General features: G+C 45.4%; 1 protein-coding gene across 2 annotated transcripts in view; it reads right to left on the minus strand.

Annotated features, from left to right (window-relative positions):
* The window catches only part of SH3BGRL2 (SH3 domain binding glutamate rich protein like 2), a 33,405-nt gene extending 13,370 nt beyond the window's left edge, over window positions 1-20,035 (minus strand). Inside the window, exons 1-2 of one of the 2 annotated variants that reach the window (XM_084283787.1) lie at window positions 19,933-20,035; window positions 1,887-2,072 (exon numbers count right to left, since the gene is read on the minus strand). In XM_084283787.1, coding sequence (XP_084139913.1) covers window positions 1,887-2,072; window positions 19,933-19,977 — 231 coding nt within the window. In that variant the 5' untranslated portion in view covers window positions 19,978-20,035. Of the gene's footprint in view, window positions 1-1,870; window positions 2,073-19,932 lie in introns of both variants that reach the window. The other variant, XM_084283788.1, reaches the window with a different exon arrangement.
* Between the last annotated feature and the right edge of the window lie 224 nt (window positions 20,036-20,259).

Consider the following 20,259-nt stretch of genomic DNA (forward strand, 5'->3'; position numbering starts at 1 on the left):
CTCACCTCCTTTGTCTCCTGCCTGATGTTCTGCCCCCAATTTATTACCTGAGAACTTCATTACCTAATGCTGTCAGGTTAAATGATGAATGTGGAATATACGGCAGATACTTTTTCCTTCATCCTAGAAAATACACAGTTTCTTTCAAAGCATGTTTGCTCATTAAAGGTGTTCCTGCAGCAAGTGAGGTCTGGTAATAGGATTAACTCTGCTCAAAACAGCTATCAGCTGAGCAGGCAGATTAACAAGATCATCTCACGTGTTGCATGACATCTTTGGCCGTGCTAATGCCAAACAGCAATTTCTAAGACTAAGTTAAAACATGCCATAAAGAAAAGCTGCAGAGATGCAGAAAGGATAAAAAACAACTGCTTAAAAAAATGTATTCCGCAGACAAAGTAGCATCACACTGAACAAAGCAAATATTGTTATTTGCAAGTGAGGAAGCTGCTCCATAAGTGATTGTTAAAATTCCTTCCACGTCCCAGATACTTTTCTTTAATGGACATTTCTTACCCTGAAGTAGGAAGATATGAGTTAAACAACTGAGGTAGAAAGCACACAAGGAAGGCCAATATGAAATATACGGAGGGATGCTGAATATCTTGTTTCAGAAAGCCAGTTAGCTGCTGCACCATACTCAGTCTGTTTGTGGCCGAGGATCCTGGATCCTCCTTGTGCACTTCCTGCCCTAAGCTACCCACCCAGCGCAGCGCAGCTGACGGGTTCTCAGCTGACCGGGATCACCCAGCAGCCACAAGCAGCTCAGCTGCGCTGCAGCGGAGTCAGGCAGGGGTAAGTTAGAACCTGCTTGGATTTCTCTCCACCACGCTGCAGCCAGACACCTACACAGTGCCCACACTTACTCTGGTCCAGCTACTGTGACCCCAACATCCCCATTTCAACCTCCTACAAAATTCGCACACAAACCTCACAAAATTGCTTCCTGAGGCATCCAGCGTGGCAAATCTGTCAACCTCACCAGTCAGCCTAGCGGTCACATCAGCCCTGCCTCCTAAAGGACGTACAGATGACACAGCTGAAGCACGAAAGAACGTAGCAAGGCAGAGAGGACCCAGCTCTGGTCTTCTGACAGCATTTTGTTAAGAGTCTCAGCTCCGGGAAGATTCTCCCAGACTATAAGAGCACCTAAAAATCAGGGCTGCTGGCTAAGCAGGGAAATAAAACATTCATATGGCACCGTTCTTAATGTATCAGTCAAAGACTACCACTTCAGCTTGCACTAGCAGATGGAGAAGTTATTGCAGCTTACACCATCAGACAAATTAGCCCACCCATCGATCTGCTGTCAGATTCGCAAGCTCTCAAGCTTACCAGTCTTTCAGCAGAAAAAGAGAAGTCTCAAGCTGCTTTTCTTTAGGGAAAAATAAAGCTCTTCCCAAGTTCAAATAGCAAATAGGTTTTGTTTATCCTAGAGACTCCGACTGCATCAAGGCTTTCTGAGCATAAATTAAATTTATGCTGTAACAGCAGCAGAGAGGGAGCTTAATTACAATGACAATGTAACTCAATCTAGGCAGTGCTCTCATTTTCTGTACCAAAAATTTCCTTCTCAATTTTTACGCTTGGCCTAGACCCAAGTAGCAGCAAAACCAGAACTACACAGATATTAGCGGCCTTACAAGGGACTTCACCATCAGCAGGCTGTACGCGAAGCACGTAATGTTACCAATTCTTACATCCACAGAGGGCATCCGCTAGCTGAAGACAACACACGCGTTTATGGAGGATCTGAATTTTCACTGCAGGATCCTCCTCCCCCAAACTTTAACCTTAACCTTCAGATACTGCTGAAGAAGCTCAACAGCAAGGTCTGTCTGTTTCAGTGGCCATCAGGGCACACACAAACCACGGCAGCTACTTACTCCACAGTACCGGTCGTCGCTGAATATCTGCGGTGGCAGCGGGTTGCCTTGTGCGGGCTGCCTGTCCTCGGGAATGTTTTTGTACATCCACTGTCTTTTCTCTTCTGACATTGTGATATCCACTTCTTCAAACTCGATGCGATTGGCTTCCAGAAACCTCACCACATCTTGTTGCCTCTTCTTTATCTAGATGAACGAAAGGAAAAAGCAAAACAATACATCAGAGCAAGGCCCCCATAACCCAGACTCATTTACAAACCTGAGTGCATTCCTTCTATCCTGTCCCACATCCACATGACAGAAAGTCACAAGCTCAGGAAGAGAGAGGAGAAAATATTTTTTTCCAGTTTTAAATTCATCGCAGTCAAACACTGCTACTTCTCTGCAAGTTGGCAAAGGTTATGCTTCCTCGCTTCATTTTTAGAAGGCTGTCTCTCTAGTCCTCCTGTGGGAATGCCAGCCTTTACTGTCTAGAAGAAGCTTTTTAAAAATAATCTGTATAGGACTGTAACAAGTAGGAGGTAAAAGATGTAGCTGGTTTTCAAAATCATTCGGGGCTACACTTTTGAAGTATATAGACAGCTAGAAATGCAAGGTGAGCAACCTGGCATGTCCCAGAAGAGTCTATAGGTGTCTATAGGTGTCCACTGAGATAAACACGTTGGTACATATGAGAGGGGAAAAAAAGAAGCACACTCCATGCCAGCTGCACGTATTTTTGTTTTCCTAGACATCTTGTAAAAATGCAGCTCCATAGTTTCCTAAAGAAGGCTCGTTGAATCTTTAATTAAGGGTGTCTGTCTGCATAATACACATGCCTAAAAATAAGCATGATCTCATCTCCTGAAAACTAACTTCGCTGCAAAAAAAGGCATTAGGTATGTACTAAACGTATGGGGTTTCTGCCCCTCAAAGAGATTATCATCCTCATGCAAAAGCCCAACAGAAGCAGAAGGCTGGCAGTTTTTAGCTGATTGCAGCTACCTAATGTCAGCTCTCACCAGCTAGCTGGGCTCCAAGCAGATGCAGTCAGGTGAAGACGACATCTGCCTCACAGAGGATTTTATACCAAGACAGCAACCTTGAGAAAGAAAGCATGTGGGGCTGAGGAGAGCTGTACTCATTTGTCTCAATCCTCTCTGCACTCTCTTCAGTCCGTGCTGTATTTTTTTATCTACTTAATGAAACAAATTCCTTCAGAAAGAAGCTACAAATTACACGCTGTATTTTTACAGCTATCATCAACGGAATTATTTGATGAAAAAAAAAATACAGCTTTAATATTTTTACAGTATTCCTGGAGTGTTGGATCCACACAGCCGCTGATTGGCATAAAGCCCAGGTGGATGAATCACGCCTGTGGGCATCATATGACCCAGATGCTGTTTGGAAATCAGAGGATTTTTCAAGTGCATGTGAGCTGTTCTTGTCGCACAGCCCATCCTGTCCACCCCAATGCACCACGAAAAGGCACAGCTTTTGGTGATGGAATCACTGTTTCCTTGAAAATAAGAGAGTAGCCAGCTCAAGAAACCAGAAAGACAAAGGGCTTAAAAGATGACTGCCTTCCTGAAGAAATGGGCTGCATCATCAGTTCGTGTCTCACAGGCTTTTTTCTTCCTCCCCTTTTTTTTTTTTTAAGCATACACAGCGTTGGATTTGAGGCATATTGTGCAAGGATCATTTTTTCACGCGGAAGGCTACAAATTGCTTGCAAGCAATGCATTATCCACAACAGCAAAACGACTGCATCATCGTCATCACTCCCGGGACCGAAACCAACCTGACTCTTGCAGCTTCCTTACAAATTGCAAACAGGAATCGTGTTGTCAGTGCAGAAGTCAAGGATGAAAATATCTTCCTCTCTCTTTTACAAAATAAATAAATACAAAAAAAAAGCTGCAAGAGAGGCCCAAAACAAACAGTTTTTCTTCCAGTTCTCTCTACTGTGCACACAAGTTTAAGTGCCACTCAGCTTTAAGCAGATCCCTAATACTTTACCCTTCACACCATGAGAGTTTCTCCCACAAACACACATTTCCCAATTTCTCCTTTTAATTTTATAAACCTAATTAAGATGTTGAAGGGAAATAAATTGTTGGGGATTTTTTTTTGCCTTTTTTTTTTTTTTTAATCCAGAAGCTTTGCAATTCTCCACATGACATCTGCGTGAGTTATCAGCTGTGGGTGTGCCAGCTGCATAAATTTAAACAAAATGCCCTGAAAATTTTTAGCCAAAAAAGTCACATCTCCTCCTCCTCCTCCCCCTAGTGAGTTGACTGAAGTCAGTAAAATGAAGCAAGAGAACTATTTACATTAAAAATCCCGTTAAATCATGCCTTGTTGTTGAAGGCTGATGCTCAGAGCATCTGCCACAACAGACGCCAGCTGATGCCTCCCCACGAAAACCACAGGACCTTTGTCTTCCCATACAACTGGATCCGTGCCGCAGGAGTGCGTCAGCCTCACGATCCTGCCTGCAGCTCACATTTGTGGTTGCTCCGAGCTACAAAACTCCGCTGTTCGGCCCAAGGAAACCCACAGCAGAGACGAGATGCTCCAAAGAGCAGTGCCACCTCTTCCTTCCTCACCTCACTACACAGAGGACCTGAGCTCCTGTCAAGAGCCCGGTGAAGATCAGTGCATCCTCCTCTGGCAATCTACCAAGGGGGTTGCCCCAGCCCTCTTTGTGAAAATTGGGTTTTTACCTTGCTGCTTCCCGGCTTCCCAGAGCTTGACGTAACTAAAAGGAACCTGAAAAGGGTATTCCTACAATCAGAAATGCCACGTTCAGAAAACCTCATTTCATGGCTATTCATACCTCAGTTTGTGAAAGCCTTTGTGTTCTTTTAGGCTAGGCTGCTTTAGCATCAAATTGTTTTGCTTTTCTTACATCTCAGCAGACCAGGAGACTGTAAGGTAAACCATCAAAATATTCATCCACTGTGAAGTCTGAGGTGAAGAAACACTCCCACCTCATCTTGTATGCCATAACGAGACTGCAGCTTCCACAGGCATCCTGTTTATCTCACCTCAGGCGGGCAATTCAAGGTTGATTTTTTTTTTTTTTTGAAATTTCCTTGTAGTCACGAAAGAATACTAGCCATAAATACAAATAGGAATAGGCAATGTCACCTCTTTCTGTTAAGCAGCCACACTGCCTATGAAACAAAATCAGGATCTGCTTACCTGATATGATCCTAATCCATCTCTAACATGGTGAAGAAAACGGGAGCTAAATAGTCTACTATTGTGATTCAGTGTTTGTCTTCCACATTTTGAGCAGGCTGACTGCTTTCTGAACGTCTGTTTTCATGGGTTTGGTTTTACTCTTAGTCTGTGTTGCTACCCACAAGAAAAACATCCCCGGAGACATCTCCCTTTCGTCCCAGTACTTGGAGCTGGTTTCCTTATTAGGGCTAAAACCAGCAATAATGTTGATATACACAACTGCTTAAATGAGTTAATTGCTTATTCAGCTCAGTTGATAAAGTCCACTTCAGCTGAAGCATCCAGGCTTTCTCTCCTGGTTTTCATTTCTTTATCCTGACTTGCAACAGGTAACAGCAGAAGAGGCTCCCACTGACTTTGCAGAAATACTTGGAAGCCATCCTCGCACCAGGCCAGGCAGGACCACTGGGGTTATCTGTTCTGACCTCCAGCATCCCTGAATTAATTTTGCTTAGGAGTAGGGAGTTTCTTTCAAACTGCTTTCCCCTAAGCTCCATTCCTTAACTGTTAATGACGGGGAACCTATCCGTCTTGGTAAATTGTTCCCACAGTCAATTAATGCCCTCACTTAAATCCTTTCCTGCTTCTACTCAGAATTCACCTCTCCCCCAGTTTTCAGCCACTCGGCCTTCAATATCTTTGCCTGTCAGACTGGAAACTCTTCTGCTGTAACGTTTCTGTTTCCTACACAACTAATATGGGCTCATGTCACTCCTCAACCATCTCCCAGCTAACCTTAACAGTGATCCCTAGTAAAGGCAATGGTCTCATCAAAAGACAAAGAGATCCGCAGCTCCTTTAGCAGCAGGATAACAAAACAGGGATGTTACCATCACAGATCATGCCCAGAAAGGACCAGAAACTCAGCACAATTAGATCACATCCTCTATCCAAAATTCCTTGAAAGCTTCTCATCACTTCCAACAGGTTACTTTGTTTTCTTCTCTCTTCCCTCCCTATGATTCCTGAACGTTTTCAGACCTTCTGTGCCAGGACTTGCCTACTGAGAGCTTTTGGTGAACCAGAGGTGCATATCCCATCATCTTGTCATTACTAAATGGCCGTGTGATGGTGCAGATCTCGCTGCTGGCTGCTCCCTCCTGCCCAGCAGCTCCTGCAGCTTCCCGTGCACAAGCACCACGCGGGAAGCAGGGGCACGAGGGGGGCATCGCTAACATTAGCACCCCTACCCGACAGCAAAACCACACCCCAAGCAAACGGCTCGGCAGAAGGTGAAGCAGGAGCAGCTGCAGGTATCTGAGACATGCACTGCATAAACAGCGTTGGTGTTAGACATGCACAGGCTCCGGCTCTGCCGCAGCTGATAGCATCAGTGGGGGAGCCTTCGCCTTTTTAAGTCATGAAAATAAAACCGAAGGGACTGCTGCACTGTAAAAGCAGGTGCAATGTAGTTACTGCAGAGGGTTACTGATCTTAATTGCTCGTACAGATGAGGCTTAGCATTGCTCCCAGATACTGAGCAGATACTACACCGATGAAGAGCTGCAAGCCTTCATACCACATCAGATGAATACTTCCCTAAACAGCGTTAGCTGCAACCCTCCACCTACCTGCCTTAGAGAAGCAAGGAAGCAACGCCTCTTTCCAACACTACACAACACCTGCATTCTTCTCTTCCTTGTTTCCACCGTGGTTTTGGTGCTTCTGTACGGAAGCAGAGAACAACCTCGCTCACCAGGACTGGCACACAGATCCTCCTGGCCCGGTGACGGCTGCAACCTGCGGTGACACAGATGCTCTGCTGGATTTTCCTTCTTTGCCTAGCTCAGGGAAGGAAAGCGCGACTGAACCCTGGCAGTTTTGACTGCAGAGAGGTGGCGGGGCTGTGACAGCCCTTCACAAGGCTTCAGATGATTAATTCATCGTTCTGGGCACAGCAGAACACAACTCCGCTGGGTACACAGGGGAAAGGGAGATGAGAGGCCGTGGTGAGGTGGCGAAAGGAAGAAGAGAAGAAAGAGGAAAATAACTCTGCATTACATAACTACTCCCAGCAGCAAAGTAAGCGGCTAGCTGCTGCAGCAAGCACGTGATAGAAGAGCAATGGCCTGCACGGAGACCTCCCCAGAGCTCACACCACCATCAGCACTTCACCCTGAAGAAAGCCTATACATTCGTGTTTCCAAATCCTACAACTTGACCACAGATCCCTTCCATCTGACCAGAAATAAAGCAGTCCCCGAGCAGCAGCCCCCGAGCAGCAGCCACACACACCGTGCGCTGCCCTGGGCTGCAGCCAGCAGCAACCTGCCGCTTGCAGACAGAGACATAATTAAGGACACGCCACATGAAACCCTCCATCAAACCGGGAGGGCAATCTGTTCAGCTTGATGTAAAGTAAGCCTGCGGATCCCTGGGAACTGCTGAGACACCGCTTTGCCGGGAGATTTTTACCTCTACCTCTGCGTGGGATACGCACGCTACCTTTGAAAGAGCCTCGTATTTACAAAACGCAATTAGAGTTTGAGCCAGGCTCTTTTTTTTAAAGACTCCTCCTCACAAGCAGTCAGCAAAGGAAAATTCATGATTTAGTTTTGCTGTAAAGCCACAGGAGACAGGGAGCTTTGTTCCATATCCAAGGCCTGCTAGCCTCATATTTTCATTGTTAGATGCGGCACTGCGATAAAACACACTTAAATCTACTCATCTATATGTTCTTATTGCGAGTGGAAGCAGTAAGTTTCTTATTTAAGATGGTTTGTAAGAAGCCTTCGTTCTCTGTGCAAGCACCAAGGTTGTGCTCAGAAACACAATCTATCTTCTAATGAATGACACGACTCCGTGTCCCATCGCATCAGGATGAAACCAAACGGCACTGCTCGTGGAAATCAAAAAACTACTAAAACAAATTTTTTTGTTTGCTTGTTTTCAAATGATGTTGGGGATCCTAGTGGCTAGCACAACGCTACAGACACCTTGAGCAGCCCGCAAGGTTTTAAGGATTCATGAAGCCTGTTCTCAGCTATCACGAATCGCTCCTCCTGACAGCACCGTCCTGCAGGACTAGAATCCTTCATTGCAAAAGACTAACAACTCAAACGCGAGCTGGCAGCTGAAATCTTCCAATAGATAGATGTTTTTGTTTGTAGTTTACCATATGTTTCAGCGATTCAAGAGACTGGTTAAAAAGAAAGTGTTATTTTCATGCATTTTTCCAACAGACATCTCTCAAAGTTGCCAGAGATTAATTTACATCTCCTGCTTAGCATTCTGCGCTTAACTCCTCCTGGTTCTGTTCTCTTTTGTCAAATTGGCATATTTATAGCAAGTATTTTGCATCATGAAAACACCCCTTCACCAAGCAATATCTATCTTCCTTTTCACACTGTGTACATAAATACAAGTCCAATAATGGCAACCTTCACTTGTTCACCTGCTCTTTATTGCTAGGAGAGTTTGCCTCCTAACCAAAGACAAGTTCTTCTCTCATCTCCATGCTATATTTTCTTGATTCATATGCTTATTTCCCTTTATTTATGCAAGTTGTTCGATTCTGAAGAATATCCTTTCTTCCCAGTCAAGTCCCAGTGCAGCAAGGTAGTTAAATTATTGGAAACTCAGTCCCTAGTCCTGCAGTGACGAACCAGAAATTGGTGTTTGAATCTCGCAGCGCCGCCTCCCGAGGCTGGAGAGCAGGGAGCAGTTTGGGGTCTTGCACACAAGTCCAACCCCGCTGTGGCTGAAACTCCGCAGGAATTTAGAGGTGTCACTTTATTGATGGGAATCCAGCTGGCTTGGTAGAATTGTGATTTGGTAGTGGGAAGAAAACGCAATTATGTTTTATTTTCTTAAAACATGTTAAATAGTTGGGAGCCATTTAAAGTTCACTGAAATAGCACTAAGATCAGCTTTATTAGCAGGCTTGGGACAGTAAGTGTTATAATAATCAAATTCTGTGAAGAAAACTTAAAGTTTTGACTTAAAAAAAAAAGTCCCTTATCAAGAAATCCACATACACTTCCTTTATGTAATGTGTTTATCACCTAGACTTTTGAGACGAAAACACACAATTGTCTTTCTTTTTTTTTTTGGTGACACGGTGAGTCAGCAGAGCAGTGGAAGTGCTGTGAACTCCTTCTGTGTATTTATCGGTCCCGTTGTTCTGTAACAGCGACGAAATCATTCCCAGCTGCATTTTCTGTACGTACCGCAGCCGAGATGTAACAGCAAACCTATTGCCACTAAAAAAATAGGTCATGTTTCTTCCTTCTCAGTAGCTTTAAGCACCAAAACCCAGTGGCGCAGGAATATTTATCTACCAGAGCAGCTAAAACCACCCAGCAGCTCACAAGATGTAAGAAGTGATTTGTGTTTCGCCCAGACAGGGTCTCAGCTCCGTGGACTCCTGGTGCGAGCCTCCTCCTGCCCTGGCCGTGAGGCTGCTCCCCCTGCACCTTGCAGAGCACTCTGAAGCACCCAGCTGGCTGCTTGCAGCGGGGAGCCACAAGATGCCACCAGCAGAGGAGCGTCCTGACTGCCTGGTAGAGTTTCAGAGACATTCAGGCAGGCTCCAAGACTACACAGCCTTGCTCAGGCTCACCAACTGCCCAGCAGTGACGTGCTGGGTTCGTGCAGAGCCCTGTTCCTACATAAATCATGTAAGTGTGACTTATTCCATCAATAAGTCACATCCATTCTTCTTCCACACTGCCACCAACCCCCCTCTGTGAATTTGAGGGAGTGATAAGAGCCCTTGGACACTTGGAAAAAAACAGGCAGCCTTTCCCTACAGAGGATCATGCTCGCATTTATTTGCTTCCTGTCCCTGATGGATGAAGGATCGGAGATATTGGGATCCCAAAGCGCTCTAAAGGATTCGAAAAACAAGTTTGTGCACTGAAGCTGTCACTACTGCCGCCCTTCTCCTCTGCCAGCTGCTATCCACGCAGCACAGCTGTGTCATCCTGCCAGCTACAGGCACACACACCCCTGATAATGCACTGACAGCAGTTACAGCAGGACGAGTCACTGGCCATTTGTCGTGCGAAGTTTTAAGCATATTTACAGGCTTTTCCCAACAGTATATGAAACAGCAACAGAAAAATGCACTTGTGGCTTCAGATAAATGGCAGATTTCAGATAAAATTGGACTGTATTACTGCAAAGTCCCACCCACGTGTTTCTGTAACTCTAGGATGATGGATTTTGTTGTTGTCAGTCCCCAAACTCGGGCTGACTGCCACCGCTATTATTCAGATCAATAACAAAATTACCTTTGGTCCAGCTGAGAGCAGAGTGAGGCTTCTAACTTTATTAACAAATGTCAATGTTATTCCTTTTTCAGCAAACACAGCTCCAGCCTTTGAGCTTAAGTCTTCTCACAGCTCTGGGACGTGCACATTACCTTTGCTTTCTTACTTCTGCAGCCCCATTTCTGGACGGCCACCTGTATCCCCAAACACAGATGCAGGGAACCTCTCTACTAGAGCACAGTCCTTGCCGCAGGCAAGGCAGCCTCAGCCAGTAGGTTCCCACTGAACAATTTGATCCCATCTAAATCCTTCCAGTGCCACTCCTGTCTCTGCTTCTACACAAACAGATCACCCCAATGGAGATGTTTCGGGAAGATTGTTTGACCTTAGGAGACGCAGATCCAGATGAAAGGTTTAATGCGTGCTTGTTCTTTCTTTAGGCTAGGCAGGGATGAGAACTTCGCTAGCCCTGCAGCCACATAATGACAGGTTTGAGCTGATGATGCTCTAGTGCTCACAAGATCAAAGAAAGCTTTCCTTCAAATAAAAACACGCAAAAATCTTTCACTGTTGTCTGAAAAACACAGACCCAATTCGATGATTAACAAAGCAGTCTTTGTAACGTCACTATTAAAGTGTTCCAAAGAATCACTCAGAGATTTTAAAAGCACAGGTAACACCCAACATCATATGCTGCAACATGTGAAAATATCAGGAAATAAAGTGGTTTGTGAACGTTGTGATGGAATTTCCACCATTAAATCATGACAGATTTTTTTTGTCACATTCTCTGGCTCTGAGTGGGACCTATCCACTGAATCCTAGGACCCACATTACGTAGCAAAGGGTTACAGCCTGCTGGAGCTCCCAGCACGTGAAGGTAAACAAAGCTCTGTCTCTGTTAAAGCAGGAAAACCAAAAGCCCACAGGAAAACCTTCCCACTGCGTGTGAAGGACATGTACACAATCACATGCTCTGGTTTGTATTTAACGTGTACTATGACTCTGTGGTTTCAGGGCTCTGCCTGCAAACACGCAGCCTGACAGTAACCCTGCTGGCAGAGCTTGCAGCAGAACAATCCCACAAAATGGGATGTTCAGGAAGCCAGACGCTGTGGCTGTTTAAAGGCTTTCCTGCAAGCAGCAGCTCGCCACTCCCTTCTTGCCAGCAGTTATCACTTACCCTGCAGCAGCGGCAGCACTGGACGTGTCCTCTCCTCCTTCAGATGCTCAGTTTCACAGGCCAAAGCGTTGCTGGCCCACTTTCAGCAGCCATGGCAAACACACAAGGCTGCAACCAAAGAGGTTAAAACGCAGGTACCTCTACTTGAGAGAAGCTCTGCAACAGGAAAGCAGCTGCAGAGTTGTAAGTAATAAGGTGTTAAAGTGCCACTGCTAGCCCTGCTGGAGCTCTTGGATAAAATTCTTCCCAGCACTGAAAACACTGAGGTTCCTTTTCCCTAGGTAGGGACAGAGAGAGCTATGCCACTGCACATCCAGTCTTTGCATTCTAGTTTACATGGACAACAGACACCCGTGGTTACAGTGCCACGAGGTCCGGCCACTCGAGTAAAGCAGCAGTCATTTTTGACAGGGTTCAGCCAGGTGCTGATGTCTCTTGAGCTACCAACGTGAGGCACCAGGATGTTATATTTTTTTCTCTCCTGGGGATGCAAAAATTAGCATTTAGTTTTTACTGAGTGCTAATTAGCATCTATCAGCACCTCCGAGGTTAAAAACCATACACACACACGAATATACGTGCAGACATATGGACATAACACTATACATATACATGCACAGCCACACGCGTGTACTTGAATAAGAGGCAGATTGATGTATTTGCAAAGGTCCCTCCTCGGCATTGACTTCTGCAAGTTTGTTCCTTGCAGTAAAACAAGCACCACCTTACAGTTTTCCAAGTTCTCTTAGCAGGGCTGGTGGGGATTACTTATCCTGAGGTGAAAACAGAACTGCCAGCAAAAACCCTGGTACTCCTAACCGCCCCGACAAGCTCTGTCCTACCCAGGGGAGGTGGGCGACAACCGAAGGGCATGTTGCTGGTGGTGATTAACACGAGTCACTGAACAACCCGCGGCTCCTCAGAGCTTTTCTTCATAAATTAACTAGCAAGCCAGTTAATCCCCTTTCTCTGCTTACTTTACAGTGGCATACGATATTAAATTTAGGTTAAACAGTGTTGCTTGCACTGTGCCTGTATCCCAGTCACAGCACCTGAAGTTCACCGGCAACACTGAGTCATTGCTAGAAACATCAGGCCACGCTCTGCTCACCTACATGAATGCCCCTGAAACACTGCCACTGCCTCTGCATCTCCCCACACCCCACCAAGAAGGAAATCCACCAACACAGGGACTTGCATCCTCTGTGTTCATTATGCTTCTTAACAAGCTTTCACAACACTTGCATCATAAAGATCATCCCAGATTCCCTTTGGAGGAAGACACTTTAGGCTGCAGCTGAGGAAACCATTTCCCTTAGTGTATTTGCCAGCAGCATGACACAGCCTGGGTCAGCAGCTTAGGGACAATTCTGCACCTCCAAGTCGCACTCAGATTGCTAAAGACAAAAGAAATCCTGACTTTCTACAATAAAGAACTTCCTTAAACACCAACTATTTTTTCCACAAATCCTGATTTATTTAACATTCCCCTCTTTGGATAAATCAAAGTCTAAGCCATCTGAAACAATTCACTTGGAAGACGCACTGTACAGAAGAGTACCAGCAAGAACCTAGCAGACAGCAAGTGAACCATATTTCATCCTAAACTTAATTTTTGCTTTGATTTTGCCTAAAATCAAAAGCATTCATATAACAAGTGAAACAGACTTACTCAGCAGTATAACTCATCTTTGACGAGCCCACTAGAAACAGAATATTCAATACATCAATTAAATTACAAGGGATTTGTTAAGCTCTTACAAGTACAAAGAAAGATAATTTACCTTGAATAAATATTGTTCCCTTACAGTGGCAGGCTTTGTTTTCTGAGCTTTGGTACCATCAGATAACATCAACCAGAACCCTTTCACATTTACTCCTACATCCCCATTGTTTCTTGAATTTTACCTGCAGGCCTTGAAGTTTTAAAAGCAGGAAAGGATTCGAGAACACAAGAGACATGACTTCACAGGAGCCACAGCTGTTGGTTTCTGACCTCCCTGTCCTCCAGAAGAAGTGTTATCCAGGAAATTAAGTTCTTGTCTCAGTGGTGGCCTGTAAATCACGCAACCGGCGCTTCGTGGCTGTGGTCTGCACAAGGACCGAGGCTCAGTGGCCCAGCAGAGCCCTTCTACCAACAGCCTGGTTCTTCCAGCTGATCTAGGAGCTTATATCCCAAGGTTCATTTCTCCTTACTGCTAATGAGGGCACTATGTTGTTTGCAGGAGGTGTTAGAGCAAGTCAAAGCTGGAGCCAACAGCAGCGTACAATTTACACACATGAATAAAACCATTCAGAACATTGCACACCACTGAGGTCCTGAATGTTTCCACACACACACCAGATACCATTTAGGTTTAATGGTAAGTATGGAAGCCACCTGGCTCAGGCAAAAGCCCAGTTGGTCAATGAAAACATTATCATTAATCCCAACACGCTTGGGACCATGTCTTACACAAATTGTGTGCGTGGCCTTCGCAGTGACAAGAAGGCAGGCGCCCTGCCTGTGGTAAGCTGTGCACGGAAAGCCTGCAGCCTTCAGTCTGAAGGTTTCTGGTGCCTTTCTGGTACCAAGAGCTCCAGTTCAGCTTCACTGAAGCAAGCAGCTGCATCGACCCAAGGTGCTAACAGCACGAGAGCTGCCTGCCTCGCTCCTGTGCTGGGATGGGACCGTGCAGGAGCAGCGTTGGCAGAGAATAACGTGACGATGACAACTGAGAGAGTGGCAGTTTCTACGTCGGCATACCAGCGCCAGACAACAAAACGAGGATGACTGCAGTACGGCACAAGCTTCAGTCCCTGCCCTTCCTCCCCGGTTGTACTCTCCAGAAAACAGGTGAGTCAGGTGCACAAATTGATTTACAGTTCACAAAACAAAAACAGAAATAATCTGAAAGTCATTTGTATCAGCAGATTGCATGTAACTTAGTTGTGTTTCTTTGTTTGTTAAGTTAACATCAAATTCATTTATACGTGATCTCCTTTGATCCCTGGCACTACGACCAGGATTAGGAAAATGTATTTCCAGGCTTTGATGATGTGATTGAAGATTAAGGAGAGCAGGTCCCCATCAGTGAATTACGTCCATTCAGGGACTTGCACCCTGACAGTGATGTTCTACAGGAAAAAATACATAAATAAAAAAGGCAGGGGCGTTAAAATTACCAAGTTGCCTGTTATCACTCATTTCAGTCTTTCCTGTCCACTTGAATAAGTCTGCAATGAGAAAGTCATTATATAGCTGTCAGAGACATTGCCTGCACAAAGCAGATCAGCATACAGAGACTCAAAACACGCTCCGAAGAGTCCTCAGGAACCCACTCAGCACAATACCTCCTTTGAAGTTTTATTCCAGCTAGGATTGCAAACAAAGGTTGGCAACAGTCCTACTGCTCCTAACGCTATGTATTCCAAAGGGTTGTACAAGGTGGCTTTGTTTCTGACACGATCTATCTGCCAAGAAGAAAGGTAAATATTTGAGAAGCACTCGAGCACACAGGAGTGGCGCAACTGTTAGATACTGAATACCGTGTGCAGATGGTCTGAATTCCACCTCTATTCTTGTGCACAGGTTCTTGTTCATCTCCCTGATGAACACACACATTCCTCGAGCTCTCTGAGCCATCATTTGGAGGCTCTCAGTTCTCAGGATGTACCCAGAACTCAGATCTGAGCTAGATCCACAGGTGGCCCTTAGGGAGAAAAAGAGACAAAGCCTTCAGTGCTGAGCTCCCTGTTGCAGAATTCAGCCATGACCGGGGCTCTCAGGCTCCTTTTGCTACATGAACCCTGCTGTCAGGACAGACAGAAGCCAGCCAAGCTGAACGTGAGCCACTCAGCAAGAGGAAAACTGAGGAATGATGCAGGAACGCATTCTGTCACTCAGAAAGTCCCCCGCCCTCTCCTATGGGCAGGATACAACTGCTAAGGTCAAGCCCACAAACCCACGAGATCCCTGATGTATCCTGTGACCAAGCAAGAATCTGGAGGTGTCCATTTTTCCTTCTGGTCTCACTGCTTTTGCTACAGCACTGCTCTGCAGGTGCACAGGTGCATAATCAAAAGCACCATCACTTTGTACTGTGTCACTTCACTTGAGCAACGACCACGATCCATAAATCCGACCTTAGGATCCAATCCAACAGGTGCATTCGGAGCATGCGGACAGATGTGAGACAACGCTGTGGTTATACATTTAAAATATTGCTATTTCCCACGTAAATATTGCAGGTTTGCTTCTAATTGTAAGGATTACGTTTCACTTCTGAAAAGCTAACTTACTGCTAACTGCTAAAAGCTAACTGCTGCTGTCATCTGGTTTTACAAACTTCTAATATTAAAAATTCATGATACGGTTTATAACTTGCAAAGTTTAATGTTTTATGTCATAGGTAGCTGAATTTCTGTAAGTCACATGCAACAAGCTGAAGATCCCTTCAAGCGACTGCCAGAGCCAACACAATTTTCACAAAAGGCATTTGTACAGCTCAACCACCTCCAGTTTTGACTGTTGTTGCTTTGGGGTGCAGAGAGGCAAAAAAATCTGCTAGCTGGTGGATACTCTAAAATCAACACATTCTAAGTTAATTCTTCCACGCCTCTCAACAAGAAGCACATTCTTCCTGAGCAGCACTGAGAAACACCGAGTTTCTCAAGCCTGTACAAACAAAGGTGGGGATGAAAGTTGTCCTTATCACTAGGAGACAAGCTTAGCCAAAAGGACATTAGCATTTTATTTGCCTTCAATTACATTATCCAACCAAATAAACACAACTGTGATTGCTCTGGCATTCTGATGTTTTATACCGTGGTTTTAAGTAATTTCAGGAAGCAAAAATTCCAACGTGTTTGCACTTATACATTGACCTGCATAATATGCTTTAAAAAAGCAAAGCTTTAGTCTCATAAAACCAATATTTGCTATAGAAACAACCTCACTATAACTATACCTATCTTATCAAGCTTCCTAGAAAAAAAAAAAAAAAAATCCATTATTGTCTTCATTAGCAAGGGTCAGTTTTCAACTTCTAATCTTTTAAAAGAAGTCTATTCTTTTCAGATCGATGCTGTTCCTTCCCAAACACATTCTCAAGAAGTCTATGCCTGAGCAATGCTTGCTTGCTCTTGCACATTAAATTGAATTGATTTCAGTTATGTTTTTCACATCTTATGAACAAACAAAAATTTCCATGGGAGAGTTCTGCATCTCTCACCAGTCAGAGCAAATTCTACCCCCTGTTCTTCAGTAACTTCCCTATGTACCTGCTCAGCTTAATAGAGGAAGCTCCGAGACAATAAATTATTTCTAGACAGGAAAAAAGTACAAGTGAAACAGTTGTTCAAAGTTTCTTCATTATCTGAAAGCTCTTCAACGACATTTCCTTTACCTGATCTTCAGTCCTCTGAGTGCCAGAGGTCAGAAGTCCCTCTGGTTAGGTATTTCCAGCCAGCTGTAGGAATTCCAGCAAAAAGTTACTTAGCTAATACTACCAGCTTCCTGTCTAAGGTAAATCTAGCTTGAAAACAATGAAAACCATTTAATTGAGTCAATACATACTACAGCAGCACAAGGAAAAGAACAGATTTTTATTGATAGACTGGAAAACGTGAAGTGGATTGAATTACAGTCACCTTGGAATGGCTTGGTGAAAAACAAAGAAACTATTTCCTGAAAGCAGCGAAGCACTGTTGAGGGAGAAAGGTAAAGGCTAATTTTAAAGTAGCCTTTCTCCTGAGCACGAAAGAAAAGACCATTTGTCTTTATTAAGGAGGAGTAGCAAAGCCTGCCTCCCCAGCCTACTAAGTGCTTGGAATTTGAGACACAGCTCACCAGCAACAAATAGAAATTCAGGTCAGAAAAAGTAGAAGATTGGCAAGGCTTGTAAAAACACGCCTTGCCTGCCTATTCAGAGGCTTCCCATTGTGATTCAATTGCATCTGCCTGATGCATGCTTAAAACAACACGATGTTATTTAGAAATGTGCACATAAACACAATGCCTCTCCTGACTCAGGAACTTGCCTACAGCATCCCTACAGCGTAAACCCACAGGCCAGCTTCAGTAAGCACCGCAGAGGAATGTTTCCACTCAAGCAACAACTAGGTTTCGTTGCCACGGGCTCTTTTAAGCTCACGAGGCATTAATATTTACAAGTTTTATTAAAAATAAAGAATACTACTATTAACCTCTCAGTGGTCTACAAACCTTCAGAGGTGTGGAAGATGTTGCAAGGAAGCGTCTTGTCCCAACTGGGCAGAAAGTTCACTTTGTTCTTGGCTGCTCCTCATCCACTCTGTTAATTTCTATTTCTCATTCTCCAGAATTACTCCCAAAACGCTTCGAATTTTGTACAACTAGCATGCATTTTGATATTCTTTAGCATAAAACAAATTGCACCAAGACACAGGATCAATAAATATTTTAGAATTTGCCAGGGACTGTTATACTTACAGAAACTGAGGTCTTTGCTGACTACACAATCAGTGTATTTCTCAGGAACGTTACAGCTAGACAGAAGACAGAGCAATATCTATGAGGGCTACTTATTTCTCTAGACAGGGAAATCATCCTGTCTCATGAACTGCAACCCAAAAAGTATCTGATAATCTGATGTTGTTCTACAGAAGCCTGGAGTAGAAGACAAAGAATTGCGCAACTCAATCACTTTTTATTTTCCTTCACTGATGCTTAGTTATTGCTCTTATGCTCAGGAGGATGAAAATAAGCTTTAAATTTCCCCGCTTAGAGATGTGCAAATACAGTTACTGCCCTTTTCTCCAGACAAGGATTCCCACATAACCCGCTGATAATAGTTTGTGATTCTCCTCAATCACTTAGCCATGATCTACAGACACCCCCACAAAGCCCACAGGGAAAAAAAAGCCCAACACTGAGCACAGCAGGAACTTAGTGCATGATGAAGATTCCTAAATGCTAAGATAACACAGATGAAGAAAAGCAGACAGTGAAGAGATGTGACGGCTCTGGTCCTGGGTAGGAGTACCTTCAGCCATTCAATCAACTATTCTTCCCTGGCTAGATCATACTCAGATGTACAGCTGACTATGCAAAAAATGTTGATCATCACCAGTATGCAAACTGTTATTCCTGGTAGATGTCATCTTCTTGTCAGACCCAGGAAAAACAAAAAAAAGGCAGCAGATGTAAACTAAATTGCTTTTCAACCTCGGATTTGGTTTGTTGGGTTAATAGTGAAGAAGAATTTATAGTGCTGCTAACGGGGTATTTACCTTGCAGGCAGAGGCAGGGGAAGGATAGGGCAGAATCAGAAACTCCAATCAATAACCTATTTGCAGGCTGGTCAAAAGAGGAGATACGGTGATCTAATTATGTGGCCCTTCTCCTCCACCCCCAAGAAAAACAAAATATAAAACTAAAGAGCATTGTTTGAAACAGAAACTAAACCTCACAATACCAGAGTGCCACAACAAACCCAACTGCCAGCACGGGCAAGGAGAGGTTTCTGTGCCGGCTGCCTGATGCACACGGACTGACTGCAGAGTCCTCAGGACGCTCGGTGTCTACTCAGCTGGCTACTGAAACGGGCAATTAATTTTTATTAGCTGTAACGCAGCTACTGAGCATCTTGAACGCTTCATGCCAAAACATATCAGCGCACACACCTGTCACCGTGCCGCTGAACTGAAAGCGAATACCAGGCGGTAAGAGACTGAAGGCAGCGAAGACGCATTAAACCTTCGGGTGGGGAAAGAGCCACGTCCTTCCACAACACGAAACGCTGCTGAACCACGCAGAACAGCAATTACATCTAAACCCTTCTGATGGCTCTCATTAGAGAACAAGTTCAGCTGAACGCTTACGCTCGGACTGCCTTCACGGAACTGAGGGCTGTCAATTTTCTATGAAAAATACGGAAACTCACGGGTCACACGCGGAATTAGTGCACCGAGAGGAGCTTCATTTAGGCAGAGGGACACGGTGATGCTTCTCCAAGCCGAGTCTGACGGGAGCTGTACCTTTTCCGGAGCAATTGGGAATTCAGGGAGGCGAGGCTCGTCTCCAGGCTCTCATTTACTGCATTTGCCTCTGCCCGCACCGGGGTCCCCCGCATGTGGGGGAGCTCAGCCCGGTTTTAAGGGCTTAAAAACCCTCCAGTCAGCCCCACACATGTCCCCAGGACGAGCCCTCCTCAGGACTTGCCCCAAGGCGCTTTACGAACAACTCCGGCAGCCCCTCGGGGATGGGGGTGAGCCTGTTTTTCCCCAAAAAACGCACTTTTTTTTTTTTTTTTCCCAAGACTCCCCTCAGCCCGGGCACATCCAGCCCCGGATCCCAGCCGCCCGTGGACCCCCGGAGCCGTTTTGGGGGCTCCCGCTGGGCAGCGACCCCCGCCAGCCACGGGGCGGCTTCACCTCAGCCCCCGAGCCCCCCACTCACCGCCACCGAGCCCGAGGAGGAGGCGACGAAGACGCGGATCACCATCTTCACCTCATCAGCGGCCACGGCGGGGACACGGGGACGGGACGGGGCAGGACACCGGCTCCGCCACCGCCTCCTCCCTCCCTCCCTCCCTCCTCAGGCTCCCCCTGAGGCGAGCCGGCGGGCGGGAGCGGCGAGAGGCGGGCAGGTGGGGGCGGCGCGCAGGGGCCGCCGGGCGCTGTAGTCCTGCCGCCCGGCGCTGTGTGGTGTTAGGAAAACGTGGTGTTAGGAAACCTGCCCCTCAGGCGGGTTTGATGAATATCCCCGATGCCCCAAGTACTAAGT

Source organism: Netta rufina (genome assembly GCF_964035555.1).
Source record: "Netta rufina genome assembly, chromosome: 3".
Lineage (NCBI taxonomy): Eukaryota > Metazoa > Chordata > Aves > Anseriformes > Anatidae > Netta > Netta rufina.